Below are 19,124 nucleotides of genomic sequence, written 5' to 3' on the forward strand. Positions count from 1 at the left end.
TTGTTAGATCCTTTTTTTCCTCTGTTAAATTTCTGTCCGGCAGACCTGTCCAGTGGTGAGAGTAGGGTGTTGAAGTCTCCCACATTAGTGTTTGGGACTTAATGTGTGATTTAAGTTTTAGTAGTGTTTCTTTTACAAGTGAGTTTGCCCCTGTATTTGGGGCATAGATGTTCAGAATTGATACTTCATCTTGATGGATATTTCCTGTGACAAATATGAATGACCTTCATCTCTTTTGACTAATTTTAGTTTGAATTCTTATTTTGTTAGATATTAGGATAGCTACACCACCTTGTTTCTCAGGTCCATTTGGTTGGGAAATCTTTTCCCAACCCTTTACTCTGAGCTGATGTCTGTCTTTGAGGTTGAGATATGTTTCTTGTATGCAGCAGAAGGATGAATTCTGTTTTCGTATCCAATCTATTAGACGAATTGAGTCCATTGATAATAATGACCAGTGATTGCTGTTTCCTGTTTTTTTGTTTTGTTTTCGTTTTGTGGTTGTTGTTGGTATTGTGCATGTGTTTCTTTTTTTAGGGATTTGCTGATACAGGATTATCTATTGCCTGTGTTTTTCTCAATGCAGCTAACTTCTTTGGGTTGGAGTTTTCCTTCTAGTACTTTGTGTAGGGCTATATTTGTTGATAGGTATTGTTTAAATCTGGTTTTGTCATAGAATATTTTGTTTTTTCCATCTATGGTAATTAAAAACTTTGCTGGGTGTAGTAGTCTGGGCTGGCATCCATGGTCTCTTAATGTCTGCATAATGCCAGACCAGGACCTTCTTGCTTTCAGTGTTTCCATTGAGAAGTCAGGTGTAATTCTGATAGATCTGCTTTTATATGTTACTTGGCCTTTTTCCCTTGCAGCTCTTAATATTCTCTCTTTATTCAGTATATTTAATATTTTGATTATTATATGGAAAGGGGACTTTTTTTTGGTTCAGTCTGTTTGGTATGTTCTGTAAGGTTTTTGTATTTTCATAGGCATGTCCTTGTTTAGGTTCAGAAAGTTTTCTTCTGATTTTGTTGAATATATTTTCTGTGTTTTTGAGCTGGAGTTCTTCTATCCCTATCATTCTTAGGTTTGGTCTTTTCATGATATTCCAGATTTCCTGGATATTTTGTGTTAAGTGTTCGTTGAATTTAACATTTTCTTTGACCAATGACTCTTTTTTCCTTTATTGTATCTTCAGTGCCTCAGAATCTTTTTTTCATCTCTCAAAATCTGTTGTTTATGGTTGCGTCAGTAGTTCCTGATCGTTTACCCAGATTTCCCATTTCCAGAATTCCCTTGGTTTGTGTTTTCTTTATTGCCTCTATTTCAGGTTTATTTTATGTTTTTTAAAATCTGTCTGTCTGTCTGCTGTCTGTCTATCCATCCACCCACCCACCCATCTGTCCGTCCACCCACCCACCCACCCACCCACCCACCCACCCACCCACCCACCCACCCATCCATCCATCCATCCATCCATCCATCCATCCATCCATCCATCCATCCATCCATCTATATTTGAGGCAGAGTTTCTCTGTGTAATAGCCCTAGCTGTCCTAGAACTAGTTTTTGTAGACCAGACACACCTGCCTTTGCCTTCCAAGTGCCGGGATTAAAGGTGGGGCTACCACTGCCCAGCTTCTATTTCAGTTTTTAAGTCTTTAACATTTTCCTTTACCTATTTGATTGCCTTTTCTTGGTTTTAAGGGATTTGTTGATCTCTTCCAATTTTTTGTTTTTTTTTTTTCCATTTCTTTTAGGGGAATTTTTCATTTCCTCTGTAAGGGTCTCAGTCATTTTCATAAAGTTATTTTAAGTATTTGCCTTCATCTGTGTCGGGATGTTCAGGTCTTATTGCTGTAGAACCACTAGTTTCTGGTGTTGCTGTATTGCTCTTTGTGTTGTTGAGTGTATTCTAACCTTGTTGTCTACCCATCTTTTCCTCCAATTAGTTTGGGTGGAGCCTGTGCTTCAGGAGGTCCCTTTTCCTTCAGTTGGTGTGGCTTGGGGCTGTGGCTCTGTCGAATGTTCCTTCAGTTGCAGGCAGGACTGAGCCTCTGGTGATTGTTTCTCCAGGTGTAAATGGGCCCAAGACTCAGATGTTGCTCCTCTAGATGCAGGCGGGGCAACAGCTTCGGCGGTCACTCCTCCAGGTGCAGAAAGTATTAAGTCTCCAGCTATAAGTGGTCTAGGTGCAGGTGAGGCTGAGACTCCACTGGTTGGATAGTTTCTGGAGGCCCTTGCTATTACCGTGATCCACTGGGCCCACAGCGAGTGGTGACACTCTCTCCTGGCATGGCACAGACCCAAGGGGACGGTAAAAATATCCCCCTGAGCGACTTCTCTCTCTCTCTTAATTATTTGTTTTTAATTAGCTTTTAAAAATCATAAGTTGAAAATTCTCAGTTACATTGAAACTTTTTGTTTGCTTGTTTAAAGCAAGACATGTATATCTAGCTGACTTATACTCCTTACACAGTCAAGAATGACCTTGAACTCTTGCCTCTGCCCTTGAGTGCTGGGAGGATGGGTGTGCAACACTATCCAAGACTTTGGAACCTTTGGGATAGGCTTCACCACAAACCAAAAGTTGGATTTCTATGCTGATTGCATTCCTATAACTCTCTATCTTACCTTCTATCTTTTGGCTTGATTTATGTCCTGATTATATTTTAATGATTTTGAAGAACATTTCAGTGTTTCCTAAAAGTGATTAAAGAAGGGGTAATGTTACTGACATGGAAAAGCTAGTGGTAGTGCGTGCTTGACTTACAGTGTAGACACTGAGGAAAAAGATGTCTAGTTGTTCATTTTGTTTCTTTTTTCTCTTTTTCTTTCTCTCTCTGTCTCTCCCTCTCTCTCTCCCTCTTATCCCTCTCCCCCTCCCCCCTTTTTGGAACTCTCCATAGACCAGGCTAGATTGTATTGGCCTTAAACTCAGAGATCTGACTCTCTGCCACCCGAGTGCTAGGATTTAAGGTGTGCACCACCGAGCCTGGCTGGTTTTACTTTTGTTCAGTCTCATGTACAGACTGCCTCCAGTTACTGTGTAGCCAAGTGTGTCCTGATCGTCCTGCCTGTTTATGACCATACCACCCTCAACACATCTGATTGTGTGATCTTCTTGCTTTTGCTTCCCAGTTAATTTCTAGGATTACAGACTTGTACCATCAAGCCTGGCTCACAGCCCAGTTTATATATGCATTTTCTGGTGATAAGACATCCGTTTTGCAGTTATATTTGTGTATTACGTGTTGTGTTCTCCTAGGCAAAGAAACAGAGAGAGAGTGATGATATGGCAGGGGACTCGTCTTTCCAGGATTTTGAGTACCCCGAGTATGATGACTACAGGGCGGAGGCTTTCCTGCACCAGCAGAAGAGGATGGAGTGCTACAGCAAGGCCAAGGAAGCCTACCGCATGGGCAAGAAGAATGTGGCCACCTTTTATGCTCAACAGGTAAAGTGATTACAGTTTGTTTACCAGTTCAAGTAGTCTGAAGTGCATGATACTTACACAAAGTTTTGGCTTAACAGTTGTTTGGGAATGAATATAGAGATTATATAAGTGACGTATAAAGTGGGCTAATATGGAAGAGTCCTGTGACTGTGGGATTTGTGTGCTTTGCTCAGGAAAGTCGTTGCTTGTGTAGTGTAGCTTCACGAGCTACAGCCGCTCTTCCGTCGTCAGTGCGAGCTGCTCTCATCCAGCCCTCTATTTTGCTTTTCCTTTCCTTTTCTTTTTTTCTTTATCTTTTATTTTGAGACTGAGTCTCACAAAATTATCCAGACTGGCCTTGAACTTGTGATTCTTGTGCCTTAGGTCCCAAGTTCCTGGGAAGATGGCCCTTTACCTCTAGGCTGGGGGATTATGGCTTGTTCTCTTTTCCTTTAGATTAAATCAGATTATCTAGTGATCTCCTGAGCATTTGTTATTCAGTAGTATGTCTGAACATGAAGTTTCCTGAAGGAAAGAAAGCAGAAAAGTTTGTCTTAGACTGGAATCACATGAGCCTTCTTACATTGTCTATAATAATGTTTGGATTTTAAATAAGGCATTTTATTTGCTTACTTATCTGTGTGTGTGTTGTGTTATTTGTGTATGTATTTGGTATGAGCACAGGAGTGTTTGAATACATATTCCTGTGCATACAGAGGCCAGAGGAGGACACCAGGTATCTTCCATTATCACTTTCCATTTATTACTGTAAGACAGGGGGAACTAGAAGCTTGCCCTTTGAGCTCCGGAATCTACCTGTCTCTTCCCCTAGTGCTGCGGTTAAGACAAATATGAGTATGCCCAACTTTTTACATTGATATATTGACTTGAACTCTTTGTCTTCAAGCTTGCTGTGCAAGTGATGTTAACCATGAGCCATCCCCCTAGCCTCCAAGCATCACTTTTATGTTACAAAGAGGAAAAGGATGGTAATATTTTTCAAGAGAATAAAATTTCTGGGCTGGGCTTTTTTTGCATAGTCATGTAAGAAGTACCCTTTTTATTTTTGTGGCTTCATAAGCTTACTCTTTTGTTGACTAGAAGGTGTGATATTAGTATAGCCCTTTGAAGCCTGACAGCAGACCTTGTGGGGCGGATAAATAGAAGAAGGTGTTGGAAGGGAGCATCAAGTTGTGGCCCAGGATTATCAAAGAATACACTTTATTAATCAAGCATTAAACCATTTGGTTCTTTCTTAAGCTAAATATTGTTAAGTTTCCTATTATGATTTTTGTTTAAGAATTTTTTATTTTTACTTTACAAACTATGATGGAGTAGTTTAAGAACCATATTATTTAGTTACTGAATTTTTCCAAAGTTTGATTCATCTTTGTTTTTTAGCTTGTTACATCAAGATGTTAGATGTTCTGTTTTTTTATTTAGGGCACTTTTGCTTCTTGACTGTCTAAATCAACAGTTCTAAACCTATGGATCACGAATTGAAACGTGCATGTCAGATATTTACATTATGATTCATAACAGTAGTAAAATCATAGTCATGAAGTAGCAAAGAAATAATTTTGTGGTTAGGGGTCGCCACCACATGAGAAACTCTGTTAAAAGGGTCACAGCATTAGGAAGGTTAAGATTCACTGAACTAAGTGGTGGTTATCATAAGTGGCTGTTGGTGATGTGTTATGATTAAAGGGCAGTCTTCACGAGCAGAAGATGAAAGAAGCCAATCACCTCGCTGCTGTGGAGATCTTTGAGAAAGTCAATGCCTCTCTGCTGCCGCAGAATGTCTTAGACCTGCATGGGCTGCATGTGGATGAAGCTATAGAGCACCTGACGGCAGTTTTACAATGGAAAACAGAAGGTAGGAATGTGCTCATGTCTTAGTGTTGATAGACCTTGCCACCTGCAGAGGATCTGTCTGTGCAGACTGCGGCTATCTGTGATGTTAAGATTTCCTTCTCGGAATTATTTATATCCCTTTGTTATATCTCTTAAAGAATGAGGTACAGCATAATGTGGGAATCCTCTGTGACTTATAAATGGGACTTGTCTTGACTATCGTCTGCAGTAGATGTTTGTTCAGTACAAAAGTAAGGAGATAGGGTTTTTGCAGAATCGCTCCCACAGGCAGGCTGTCTACGTGCCTGCAGTGTCCCTGCTCCTTCCTTCTGCTGGTGTCTAGTCACACAGGTCAGGAGGAAAGGTTCCATCTGTAATTTCCTAAATTCTGCATCTTTCCATGGTCTTCAGCTAGAGATCTTGAAGTTTCATGTTGGTATAGCATCTTGCTTCATTTTCATTATCAGTTGGTAGTGTTTCATAGAAAGCTCAATCTATTTGAGTTATCTCGGACACTGATACTAAAAGTCACCTGTTTGTCATTACTGGAGAAATTTTGAATTATAAAGATGCCCTACATTGTCATATTTTATCTGTACATTTATCAATTCAGTCGTACCACTTGTGATGAAGTAGGATTGATATGTAAGATTGAAAATTCATCAACTTATTCTGAGACATTGCAGCTATGTTGAAGAGGCTACAGAATAATATAAGAAATGTCCACAGACCAATGAATCCCATAGCAAGTGCAGGCGTTTCACTGTTTCTCGTTTTTAAAATGCTTCTTATTAGACTTCTCTCAATCTCTTCTCTACCTTTCTTTTCTAATGGAAATCAACATCGTAAAATTTATTCTATATCCTTCCTACCCATTAAAATATCTCCTCTATATATGCAATACCTCTCTGTTCAGTATATACAATTCCTTTTCTGTTTTCTCCATCTTATTTTTTGAGGTGGGCTCTCTTACCGACCTAGGACCTTGTTGATTTCCCTGGGCTGAATAGCCAACAAACCCAGGGACCCTTCTGTCTGCGTCTTCCCAGTACTGCTATTACAGTCAGGCACAACTCACTGCTCTGAGCTTTACATGGGTGCTGGGTATTGACTTCAGGTCTTTATGTTTGTGTGACAGCACTGTATTTTACTTTTTAAAGATTTAATTATTCGTACTTTATATGAATTAATGTTTTGTTTGCGTGTATATCTGTGTAAGGGTGTCAGACACCCTGGAACTGGAATTACAGACAGTTGTGAGCTGCCATGTAGGTACTGGAAATTGAACCAGGATCCTCTGGAAAAGCTTTACTCTTAACTGTTCATCAGCCGTCCATCTCTCCGGCCCCAAAACGTTTTTTTTTTGTTGTTGTTTTTTTTTTTTTTCTTAAGATAGGGTTTCTCTGTCTAGCTCTCCCTGTCCTGGGCTCTCTATGTAGACCAGGCTGTCCTCGAACTCACAGAGATCCACCTGCCTCTGCCTCCCAAGGGCTAGGATTAAAGGTGTGTGCCACCATATCCATCAAGTTATAATTGTTTTTAAATTCTGCATTTGTTTGCTAAAATTGTTTTGTAGTCTTCTTACCTCAGTACTTACATTTTTTAAAATTTATTTTATGTATATGAGTATTTTGCTTGCACAAATATGTGTACTATTTGTTTGCCTGGTCAGAAGAGGGCTTGGGATTCCATTGAGTCAGAGTTATGGATAGTTGTAAGCCTCTGTGTGTGCTGGAGCTGAATGTGGGTCCTCTGTAAGAGCAGCGAGTGCTTGTAACTGCCAAGCCATCGCTCTAGTCCAGTACCCCAGTACTTTTAATAACTAGAATCTTGGCCTTGGGAAATGGTATTGTGTGACTCTGGGAGATAAAAACAAATGCTCAGCCCTGATAGAGAATCTGTGACAGAAAAGCTACCACCTCCACCAAGGCTTACTTTGGTGAATTAGTGAGTTTATTGGGGTTACTTACAGAAGTATGAATGAGATGTCTTGGATGAGGTGGCCCCTCTCCCCTCATGTATTTTGAGTCTACAATTGGTGGGACTGGGAAGGGATAGGAGATGTGGCCTTATTGAAGGAGGTGTGTCTGTGGGGGTAGGCGGTAATGTTTCAAGGCCAGACCGTTCCTAGTTAGCTCTCTGGCTCTTACTGTTGGATAGTGATGGAAGCCCTCAACTACTGCTCAGCACTGTGTATGCTCACTGTCATGGTGGTCATGGACTGTAAGTTCTGAAACTGTAAACTCCCAATAAACTTTCTTCCATAAGTTGCCATGGTTACAGTGTCTCTGTCCAGTAGGTAGAAAAGTAAGACAATGAGTGGGTGAGGGGTTACTTTAAGAGCAAAGCAGATGCCATGGTCTTACCCGTTACAGTGTAGCAATGTTGATAGCTGTCACGCTGTACTTTAGATCTCAGAACTCATTCCTGCAGTTGAGAAGTTATGCCTTTTGTTTGACCCACATTCTGTTTCTTGTTCTGCCTTGAACCACTCTAGGAGTTTGACCTTTCAGACTCCACATGTAAGTGTCATCATACAGTCTTTCCTTTCAGTCTTAGTGAAATGTTTTCCCTTCCTTCTTTCCTACATGAGCGCGCGCGCGTGTGTGTGTTTGTGTGTGTGTGTGTGTAAACAGAGTGAGGTACATCTGTTTAATGGAGTTTTACTTGTTCATGAAGATGAAGTTCTCATACATGGATGAACTTCTAAGAATGCTACATAAAAGAAGACCAGTACAAAAAGTGACATTTACATGAAATGTCCTTAGAGACAGAAATATTAGTGATTGCTTGGGTTGGAACTGGTAATATGAAGTAACTGCTGACCGTCACATGGTTTCCTTTTGAGAGGAGGGAATACTGGAAGCAACAATGTTGATTGTGTAGCTGTAGCATTGTTGATATGCTAAAGAACCAAAAAACGACAAACACGACTGAATAAGGGTTTTTTATTTTGAGACAAGATGTCACTAAGTTGCCCAGGCTGGTGTAGCGGAGGTTGACCTTGTACTTGTGAACATCCTGCATCAGCCTCCCAAGTAGCTGCAACTAAGGCCTTCATCACCAGGCCCAGCTGAACTGTAAAGTTTGAAAATGAAGAATATTATATGAAAATTTTATATAAATAAAAATTTATAGGAAAAAAGAGACTTCAGTAACTTGCCCAGGGTAGTGTTTGTTCAGATCCAAGGTGCAAATAGTTTTCTGAAGCCAAAGCCATCTGTGTTATTTGTGCGTGTCTACCCCTTACCACCAGATGGCAGGATTGCTGAGTACAAGTGTCTGGGGCTGGGAGGACTCTGGGGGTATCCTTGCATTAGTTTTAGCCATCATATACAAGCACTTTCTAAACTGCGGATGAATAGAGACATCTGTGTCCTGTGTGCCTTGTGGGTGAAGTCCTACCCACCTGTGAAGTCTTTCTACCCTCAGACAAGCTGGATGCAGTTAGTAATAGGGATTCATGGGGAAGAGGAACAAGACATTACCATGAAATACAGTCAGCGAAATAAAGACTGGAAATCTCAGATAAAGAACTCTAATTTTTAAAAGTAAAAATAAAGAAAAATAAAGGGAAGGAAAACCTTTGGGTTTATAGCTACTTAAACATAGATCAGATTGGCACAGTGGTGCATCCCTTTAATCCCAGCACTAAGAAGGCAGAGACAGGCGGATCTCTGAGTTTGAGGATGCCTGGTCTACATAGCGAGTTCCAAGTCAGCTAGAGCTGTATAGTAAGATCCTGTCTGAAAATAAAAGAAGCAAACATATCAAGTGGGACATGGTGGCTCATACCTGTAATCTCAGCTCTTGGTAGGGTGAGAAAGGAGAATCACCATGAATTCAAAGCCAGCAAGGGCCTATATGAGAAAAAACAAACGAAACAAAGCAAACACGAAGCGTTAATCAGCTGAGTGAAATGTTATTTCAACTCTAATTTAAAAAAAAATCGCAGCCGGGCAGTGGTGATGTACACCTTTAATCTCAGCACTTGGGAGGGCAGAGGTAGGTGGATGGATCTCTGTGAGTTCGAGGCCAGTCTTGTCTACAAGAGCTAGTTCTAGGACAGGCCCCAAAGCTACAGAGAAATCTTGTCTCGAAAAACCAAAACCAAACCAAACCAAAAAGATTGCTCCATAACACGTTTCAGGTAATTGGAGAACTGTCATTAATAAGATGAAAATTGAGTGGTTTTTTTTTTGTTGTTGTTGTTGTTTTTTTGTTTTTTGTTTTTTGTTTTTTTTTATCTTTTTGTTTTTGAGACAGAGTTTCTCTGAATGGTCTGGAACTCACTAGGTAGACAAGGTAGACCATGCTGGCCTCAACCTCACAGAGATCTTCCTGCCTCCCAGGTGGTAGGATTAAAGGTGTACACCACTGCTTGGCTTTTTATAATTCTTTAGAGGAGTTCTTTTTTGGGAATCATTTGAGCATTTGTAACTTAAAGTTATTAGCAATCTGAATGTACTTAAGATTAAGTTAAAGAGTATTTCGGAGGTGATAAATATCAGGAACAGACTGTATTCTAGACAGTAAGCATGTACATTAGCTAGACAAGTCTCTTTTGAGCTGCTCCGGGTTTGAAGTATGTGAATCACCCAGAGAGCATTTTCAGAGCAGCTGTGCACTGTTAGTAGAGAGGTGATGGGGACCGACCTGCCTGCTGAGGCAGAAGTGAAAGTGATGAGAATGGATTCAAGAAAATTAAAATGAAAGCTTTCAGTTTGTTTCGAGATAGGCCCTTCTTGTGTAGGCAGCCCAGGCTGGCCTTGGATTCATGACTCTCCAGTCCTAACAGCATAGCCTTTAGAATTCCGAGCTAGTTGGGTATGGTGGTCCAGGCAGATCATTGTAAGTTACAAGATAGCCTGGTGTCCATAGTGAATTCCATGTCAGTCAGGGCAATACGGTGAGACCCTGTCTCAAATAAGTAAATAAATAAATAAAATTATAAGCCAAGTATTGCCCTGTATATAATGAGACTTGGAAAATAATATTTTGGTTCCATTTTATTAAGGTAACTTAATGAACAGAATGTGAAATGTTCATAATGTTATATATATATTATACTAAAGATAAAACTTAGTCTATTTATGAATGTGAAACAAATTTGTTATATTAAGTATTTATTATTAATAGGACTTTAGGACTTTTTGGTTTTGTTGTTGATATTCTATAGAGCTGTTGTTGATTTCAGGGTTTATATATTTACCTTATCAGGGTTAAATATGAAGTAGCAACTGCATTCTTTAAAATTTCGGTGTCACTGGGTGGTGGTGCACACCTTTAATCCTAGCACTCAGGAGGCAGAGGCAGGTGGATCTCTGAGATTGAGGCCAGCCTGGTCTACAGAGTGAGTTCTGGGACATCCAGGGCTACAAAGAGAAATCCTGTCTCAAAAAGCCAGAGAGCACGTGCGAGAGAGATCAGTGTCATTCAGTATTTCAAAAAGTTCTCTTCTCGGAAGAATTTAACAGATTTTGATAGTAGGGCTATGTTAACAGCCAGCTGTACCTGGAAGACAGTCTATAAAGTGATGGCTGTTGTCGTCTCCCTTTCCAGTGTGAAGAGAAACAGGCTTGCCCATGGCCACACAGTCCATTTGTGGCAGAATTGTGTTTCATACTGGTTTGGTTGGCTTTAAAGTATTTCATTAATAAGGTTGTTAGGGAGATTCTAATTCACAAAAATACGTCTTGTAAAGCATTGTCTGAGTCCATGTGTGTAATAACTTTTAGATATAATTAATATTGTTGTCATTATTATTCAGAAAGACTTGTAGAGGATAGAAATTGCTCTCCTAACTTGAATTTACTATTTTTCTTTCCTGGGAGAGTCTCACTGTGTAGTGACTCAAACTCATCTTGTACTCCTGGCTGCCTCCAAGTCTACAACCTATGTCTCTCAGCTTCTGCTGCCAAGTGTGTGCTGCTAGGCCTAGTCCTTATGGCTTTCAATGATAAACTGCTGTGGGTCTCTTTGTGGTTTAAAAACAAATTTTAAATCTCCTAAAACACATGAAAGTAATTTCATATGCTTTTGAGTAGATTTTGTACTACTAAAATAGAGAATGTAGAAAATTATTTTAACTGTTCCAATTCCTATTTTAATAGAATTTAAGCAGAATGGCGGTAAGCCCTACCTTTCTGTGATTACGGGGAGAGGGAACCACAGCCAGGGAGGAGTTGCTCGCATCAAGCCAGCTGTCATTAAATACCTCACAAGCCACAGTTTCAGGTGAGTGCGGATTCTGCTGTGCTTATATATTCAAAGCTAGGACTTAGTCCAGCTATTTGATGTCAGTCGCAGATCAATAATTAGAGGATAGCTTTTATTGCTAGATGTGTTTTGTCTGGTAGATGAGAAATCCAAGGAAAAGAAGGCTTTTGTCAGTGATGATCTGCTAAGACTTTCTGTCATTTTATAATTTAAAATTATAAAAACAAAATCTTCTTGCATTCCTTTGTAATGTGCTATCCCGCAGAACTAGACACATGAGTCTTAAGACTTGCTCATTTTGAAAGATAGAGTGTGTGGGACACTGGCTGAAATAGTTATAATTTGGGTATGTTTAAACTTTAGCAGAAGTTCTAAGTGAATGATATGTCCTCATAAGTTAAATGCATTAATAATTTTTATTGACAGATATGAAGTGTCCCTTTTCCCTTGTAGTCTGTAATAGAAGCAGACAAGAAAGATTCCAAGTATAGATTCTTTGAGAATACCACTTCTCGAGTCTCTCCCCTTTCTTCCAGTCTTTCAGTTTCAATTAGTGTGAGACTTGTATGTGCCGTGCAATGAGACATTACTTAATGAAGTTAGAAGTCTCTCGGGACTAGTTCTGCAGGTGAGTTGGCTAGGCTAGAGTTGTGTCATGTTAACAACTGTCTCAGCTACTGGTGTGCCTCTTGAGGTTGACACAGGACAGTTTACAGCCTCACATGGCCAGACGAATGAGACTTGTCTGTGTATCAGAGGGCTCTCCTTGGTGCGTTCTTGATGCCCAGAAACAATGGAATACACCATCTTCTCTTTCATACAGCAGGCTCTTCCTCATGAAGGTCAGATTCAGGATTGAGAAGTTTGGAAAAATTGTAAATGATATTGACCAGTGATCTAGGAATAACCCACAACTTTAGGATTGTTTTTGCTTTGACCATAAATCATTATTGGTCTTGGATGTTAATAAAAGATGCAGTGTTAGTAATAAATTTAAGTATAGGTCATTTGAATTGATTAAAAGATATATTTTTTTTAAGTTTGAAATGTTTACATTTTAAATAACTCTTTTCTCATTTCCACAGGTTCTCTGAAATTAAGCCAGGGTGCTTGAAGGTCATGCTAAAGTAAGATTTAAAAGCCCTGACTTAGAGGCATGAAGATTTATAGGCTGAAATTGGTTTTATCTGCAGTAATTCAGTCAATTCTACTCTCAAATGTGTTTTGTTAGGAATATAAAACAAGAAAAAGGTTTCTCAGAATCCAAGGAAAGTTTTTTACTGGATCAAATGCCAGTCTGTTACTTGGTAAAACATTAAAAATAATTTTTATTGATTATAATATGCCTAAAAATTATCACCTGCAGTTTAAAAGTCTTAAGTACTCTAGTTTGTTTTTAGGAAAAAACACAAAACAAGAACAATGAAAACGCTGCCTTTTGTGTTAACAGTTTCGTATTAGAGAAGTCTGTAGAAGACTGTGAGGGCCACTGTGCTTTTGAAACCTGGTTGCTGGCTCTCAGAAAGTACTGGGTTCAAAATAGTAAAGGGGGAGGATGATCAGCAGAACACGGATTCTTTCTGCTTTCGAAGCCTGTCACACAGAGTCACTTGACGTTGCTGTCCCGTGCAGATGGGCGGACACTCGGTTATCCTTTCCTCTGTGTCTGTGATCTTGATCCCTTCCCTTCTGTGCTGTTCTGTGCTGTGCATTTCCTGGGAGGAAAGCGGGGTCTGAGACTAAGCTGCAGTCTCAGTTCAGAGGAGAAGTTGCTTACAGGACTGCTTGTGGACCCATCCGAGCGCCACTCCAGACAGTGCTAAGTGGCTGTTTTATACTTGTAACGTCATTTCTAAGCTACGTGAGTTAAAAATCCTATTGATATAAGTGTGAAAACATACTTTGGTATAACTGTAAAAGAAACCCTTGTAATTAGAAAGATTTTTTTACCTTTATTTTGAAAAGGAGCCAATTTTCTGAAAGAAAAGTCTCATTGGCTTCTGTTGGGCCAGTGTCCTGTTAGAATGTAAATTTCCTTTATACAGACTTAGTATGGTGAAGTGTAATTTTTCTATAATGAGATAGTAGTTAAAATAAATTTAACTTTGGATATACAGAGTATTTTCAACATATACAATGTTTGCAAACAATTATGTTGCTTTTTATTTGGCTTACAAAATCACCTTCATCAGGAATGCGGCATTGCCCTGCACTGAAGAATACTGACAGAGTGAGCCCCCAAAGAACAGATATATTAGCGGGAATAAAGCTCAGAACCACGTTCTTACATCTTGTGAATCATGCTTTTAAAATAAGAGCCTTACCATTGAATTTTATGCCATAAAAACAAAGATCCATGTTTATTACCTGCAAATGGTTAGTGATTACTGATATTCAAGTAGTTATATTTTTAGACTTGTAATAATTTGTTTTAAAAATTGCAGTAGTGTCTCACACTTTTTGGTAGTGCTCAGAGGTGTTATATATATTAAAAAAAAGCAGTTCTCTTTTATAACTTAGTACAAAAACCATAATCAGTAGTTAATGAAGTAAGCTTATTTCTGTTTTCAGGTTAATACGATTTAAACAGTGAGAAACAGTATTAAACCTGCAGTTATTGGAGTGTGTGCAGCTACATACTCTTTTTCTGTGTTTTATATTTTTCATCTTTTAAAAAAACTCACATTTGAGTACTTGAGATAGTCTTATTATATTACTGTGATTATAATTAATAAGGGAGCAATGAAGAGAAGTACAAGCCTGGTGCACTGTGGTTGGAGGCCAAGGGGAAACAGCTGTCTTGATGCTGTGCACGGCCTGATTCTGAGAAGTCCAGCCGTTGTTCTGTGTGATGGAGTAGTGACCTAATAGAGACCTTGACGTCACTATGCACAGCAAGTCAGCCACAAACTCATAATCCTTCTGCCTTACCTGCCTAAATGTTAAGATTATAGGTGTGTTTTGCCATGCTTGGCTTCATATTCCTTAATTATTATCTATAAATACACAAAGTTTGAACATTATACATATATATATATATATATATATATATATATTTATATTTGTAGTCCCAAAATTTCTCCCCACCCTACTATCTGGTATTGTCTAAGCAGTTACAATTATGAAAGAACATTCTCTGATCTTTCTTTTGTCAATCTCTGAATCTCATGTCCCAGCCAAAGGTAGATATTTTGGGGATCATGGGTTTTCCCCTCCCTCCACTTCTAAATTTTGTATGTCAGAAATAAAGATGGTTTAGAAATAATCCAGGTTAGAAGAGCTCTTTGTAAACCTAATATTTTAAAGCATTTTAAAAGTACAGAATTTCTTCAAAAAACTTGGACGATCTTGGTAGCAGTTCCATGCACCTAATAGTCTGTTGTTGCTGTCAGCCCTGTGTGAGAAGAGATTGGACAGCACACCGTGGTGGGAGTGCAGCGGGGCCAGGGCCTCAGGACCATCCAGCCCATTCCTGACTCCTGGGAGACAACCTGAGCATGTCTTCTGACATTCATTAGCTCTTCATGTATCGCTGTTATTTTCGAGTTGAAATTTTCTTCTGTTTATTAGTATTCCCACACTACTTTTAATCCTGTTTTTAAATACGGTCCATATTACATGGTGGAACCTGGGGCTGAAATGATTGTATTCTAACATATATGGAGAAGGAAAGCTTCCAGTTCCTTTGGGTGGTTTCCTGTCCTTTGTTCTTTTTCTCTTTAAATTCAAGTGTTCTGTTTGCTTTAGAAGAACACGTGTAATGACAAGGTTAGTTATTTCTGAGCTGGCAATTGGAAACTTTTGAAACTCAAGAAATTGTTCTGACAGTGTTTTAGCTGCTCTCAAGAAAACGTTTGAAGCAGACAAAAATAATGTGTGCTGTTTTTTCTGAGTGCTTTTCCGTTGTGCAATGAGGTGACATTTGATATTGCTCTGTGCTGTGCTTAAATGTTGCTTATTTTTAATTACTTGTAAAGAAAACAGATTTAAATGTCTGTGTGGCCAAAACCAAGTGCCATTTAAAAGGAAAAGGTTGTAGAATGTATGTTAATGGTGCTTATTTTTTAAAGTGTAATTTAAGTTTACAGTATTACTTGGGAATAGAGAAGCAAGGCTAGAACCTCTGTGTCCTAAGGCCTCATGACCTCAGTTAGATGATGACGACGTTCATTCATTGTGTCCTCACAGCTGAGCGGTTGACTTCTGTGGTCAGATGATGAACCTGTTGTTATTGTTGAGTTTACCCCAGACGTCTCATTACTGTGCCACACTGCAGGTAGCGGTTGAAGGTAGACTATAAGCTGCTCAGACAGTATATATTAGAAGCAGTGTTTTTGTTTGTACTATAAAAACGTGATTTTTTGCTGTCAACTCTGTACTTTTTTATTGAAAATGTTTATAACTTTGCTTTTAAATTTTCTTATGAAACCATTTGCAAATTACACACTTAATTTAATAAAATGCTTTAGTCACAGTCCAATGTGAAGAAATCTTTCGTTTGATGTGGTAGCTTTAGTGGCTTTTATATTAAAGAATATTTTTGCATGTATCTTTGTGATTCTCTGGGAACAGTGTCATAAAGTTTCCATTTCTGAACAACTGTGCCAGCTTGTGTTGCTTTTATAAGTGGGTCGGTTCACATTTGGCCTTCTCGTTTCACACCCTTGCATTGTCTAACTGACATCAAAATTAGGAGCTACTATTTATGCCTATTAGGAACACAAATAATACTCTTTACATCAGCTTTATTCAGCTGAAAAAGCAGAATAATTTATCAATTATCAAGGATGTTAAAATATTTATCCAATGAGTATTTATTGAGCCCTTGTTCTGAAGATACAGTGTAAGACAGCATCTACTCTTAGGTTTCTGCTCTCACCAGTTAGTATGTGTATAGTGACTTACAGTACCTAACATGTTCACACATGTTTACTTGTGGGTCTCTAGGGGCTTTTCTTACATAGATGGTGCTACCCCAATTCAACTGATAGAGACACACAGGACTAGAAGAGTTAACTGATCCCTAGTGTGTAACAGCTGCATATGTCCTAAAAAAAGAAAAGTGAGCTAGGTATGGTGGTCACATCTTTAACCCCAGCAGTCAGGATGCCGCATAGGCAGGCAGATCTCCATGATTCCAAGGTTAGCCTGGTCTTCATAGCTCGTTTCAGAAGAGACAGTGGTGGTGAGACCCTGTCTCAAATAAGAATAATTAAGAAAAAGACAAGAGGGCAGGGTGTCTGGTTAGCATGTTTGAAAATCTCCCATTTATGAAGTTGCCTTTGTCCTGTATCTACAGAAAGCCAGTGTTTCGGGAGTACCAAGTACTGCAGACACAGCATCATGACTTATTTCTCTCTTGATGTTAGATTCCAGCAATAAAGACTTAAGAGTGGTGTGAGCTCTCTCTTCCATGAGGCTTTCTGGAGGATTTAAGCCCTTGTAGTTTTCTGCCATACTTGGGCCTCCAGCCACTTCATTTTGTTGGAAGGAGGTCGGGAAGTACAGTAGTCAGCGCCAGCACTCTGGAAGGTTGTTTATGGAAGCTGCTGTAGGACATCTCTGTTTGCATCTTATTAGCCCTAATGTAGTCATGTGGTCACATGTACCTTCAAGAAAGGCTGGGAAGGCACCCATTTCATACTGCCTGCCCTCTATTCAGCTAAGTTTTGAGTGTTTTCTTGGAAGAAAGAAAATGAATAGTCTCTGCCTTGTCATTTTTACTATGATAAATATGTAGATATTAGTGCTCACTGTGTTTCTTTAGCAAGCGGTTGATAATTTCTAAATACCGAAGAGTAATAAGGAAAACCCACAATGTTAACTGTTTTGATTTTAAGTATTTTGGTAATTTTAATAATATATCCGAGGAAATGGCTTTGGGGTTCATAATTTAACTGCTAACAGGATCACTTTTGATTTGACAGCTTAGTTGTAGCGACTAGGTGAGGCCTGTAGGTTATTTCTTGTGATAATGCTTAATCCATTTGCTTATTACCTTGTGCCTCTCCTGTTAATTACATCCATCTAAAGTGTTAACATTTAAAAAAAAAAAAAAACCTGAGAAATTTAGGATGCCCTCTAAAGAAAATGAGAAGTAAGTCCTGCTCTCATCGCAAGAGGACTTGAGGACTGCAGCCTTGTGGTCTTCCTTAGGAAAAGACTTAGTGACATGGCTTTCAGTCCGTGCTCCTTGAAGGGTTCTTAAGCCTAATCATGTTTCTGGGATCGCCACATCAGCCTGACCTGTCTAATATGAGATATGTACATGTTTTGTATATACTTGGACTTCACATTGGGGACTGGGGACAACTACAGATCTGAGTGAAGGTATTAACTCTCCGAAAACATCGCGTAGTTGGCAAGTTGTTAGGGTTATGCCAGAACTGGGTGCAAACACCCTCTCAGTCGGTGCCTCTGATCACAACTCAGCTTGAACTGGGGTATGAGACTGACGACAAAGCCCAGAACACTTAGGATTAGTAAGAGACACCCTCAAAAAAACAGCACCCTAAAGGACTTTATCCTTGAAGGGATGAGAATAAATGAAATACTTTTGTCTTCCCACTCCAGAAGGATGCAGGAAGATTGTCTTGGCCATGAGCAGAAGTTTTAATCTTTGGTTTTCACATATCAGTAGCCTAAAGACATATAACCCATGATAGTAAAAAGCAACACCCCTCACCCACCCTCCGCCCCCCAGTAGCTGTGAGCTGAGTTTAAGTATTCCCAGACTGCTAATGCCATTGTTAGCTACCTGGCAGAGGCTAATGCAGATCTCAGAAAACTCGCCTCATTGTGGAAGAAGAAGCCTAATGAAGCTTTTGTACCCAGCAATTTCTGGGAATTGTGGAAGACTGCACTAACAAATCATCGGGCATAGCCACCAAAATACAGAGAACAGGAAGCAAACAAGATGATTTCTTCAAATCCAATTTCATGAATAAAACCACACAGATGAAGGGAGGACTTAGACATCAAGACTTGAAATATGTCAACCGCTTGCAATCTGTGGACTTTATTTGGGTACTAGCTCAGCAAAACAAAGCTAAATGTACTACAATAAAAGATGATCAACAGTGTGAACACTGAGTGGATACATAATTACTCTGAACCTTTAAGAGTCTACTGCTTCAACAGTGCTTGCCTAAAAGGATGTGGTTGACATTTGCTTCAGAATAGGTGGTGGGCAGAGAACCAGTGCTGTGGACTGGTGGGAGAGTCCCAGGAAGAGGGGAGGGAATGGAGAAGGGGGTAGGGATACTTATGAATCAAGACTGATGTGGGGCACAGTGTCCTAGCACTTGAGAGGCAGAGGCAGGAGGATCATGAATTTGGAGTTACCTTGGGCTATATAGAGAGATCCTGTCTTAAAATCAGTTTGGCAATATAAGTTAGTGACTGTTAAAGATGGCATGGGTATTGATTATCTACTATAATGTCTACTTTTGAATACAGTTAAAAATGTACTGACATTTTTGGTTATGTGGGATTTTTGTTGGCTTTGATTTGTCCTGTCTTAATGAGACATGGTCTGACTAGATAGCCCAGACTAGCTGTTTCCATTTTAGCCTTCCATGTATGGGAACTGCAGATATGTTCCACTGTGTCCAACTGA

The 19,124-nt window shown here is 39.4% G+C and overlaps 1 protein-coding gene across 6 annotated transcripts in view; it reads left to right on the plus strand.

Moving 5' to 3' along the window:
• N4bp2 (NEDD4 binding protein 2) overlaps positions 1-16,095 on the plus strand; it is an 81,288-nt gene extending 65,193 nt beyond the window's left edge. For all 6 annotated transcript variants that reach the window (XM_057771740.1, XM_057771745.1, XM_057771741.1 and 3 more), the window contains 4 exons: positions 3,266-3,454; positions 5,141-5,309; positions 11,401-11,524; positions 12,592-16,095. In XM_057771740.1, coding sequence (XP_057627723.1) covers positions 3,266-3,454; positions 5,141-5,309; positions 11,401-11,524; positions 12,592-12,637 — 528 coding nt within the window. In that variant the 3' untranslated portion in view covers positions 12,638-16,095. The remainder of the gene's footprint in view (positions 1-3,265; positions 3,455-5,140; positions 5,310-11,400; positions 11,525-12,591) is intronic.
• Positions 16,096-19,124: the final 3,029 nt, after the last annotated feature.

Source organism: Chionomys nivalis, chromosome 6 (genome assembly GCF_950005125.1).
Source record: "Chionomys nivalis chromosome 6, mChiNiv1.1, whole genome shotgun sequence".
In the NCBI taxonomy this organism is placed as follows: domain Eukaryota; kingdom Metazoa; phylum Chordata; class Mammalia; order Rodentia; family Cricetidae; genus Chionomys; species Chionomys nivalis.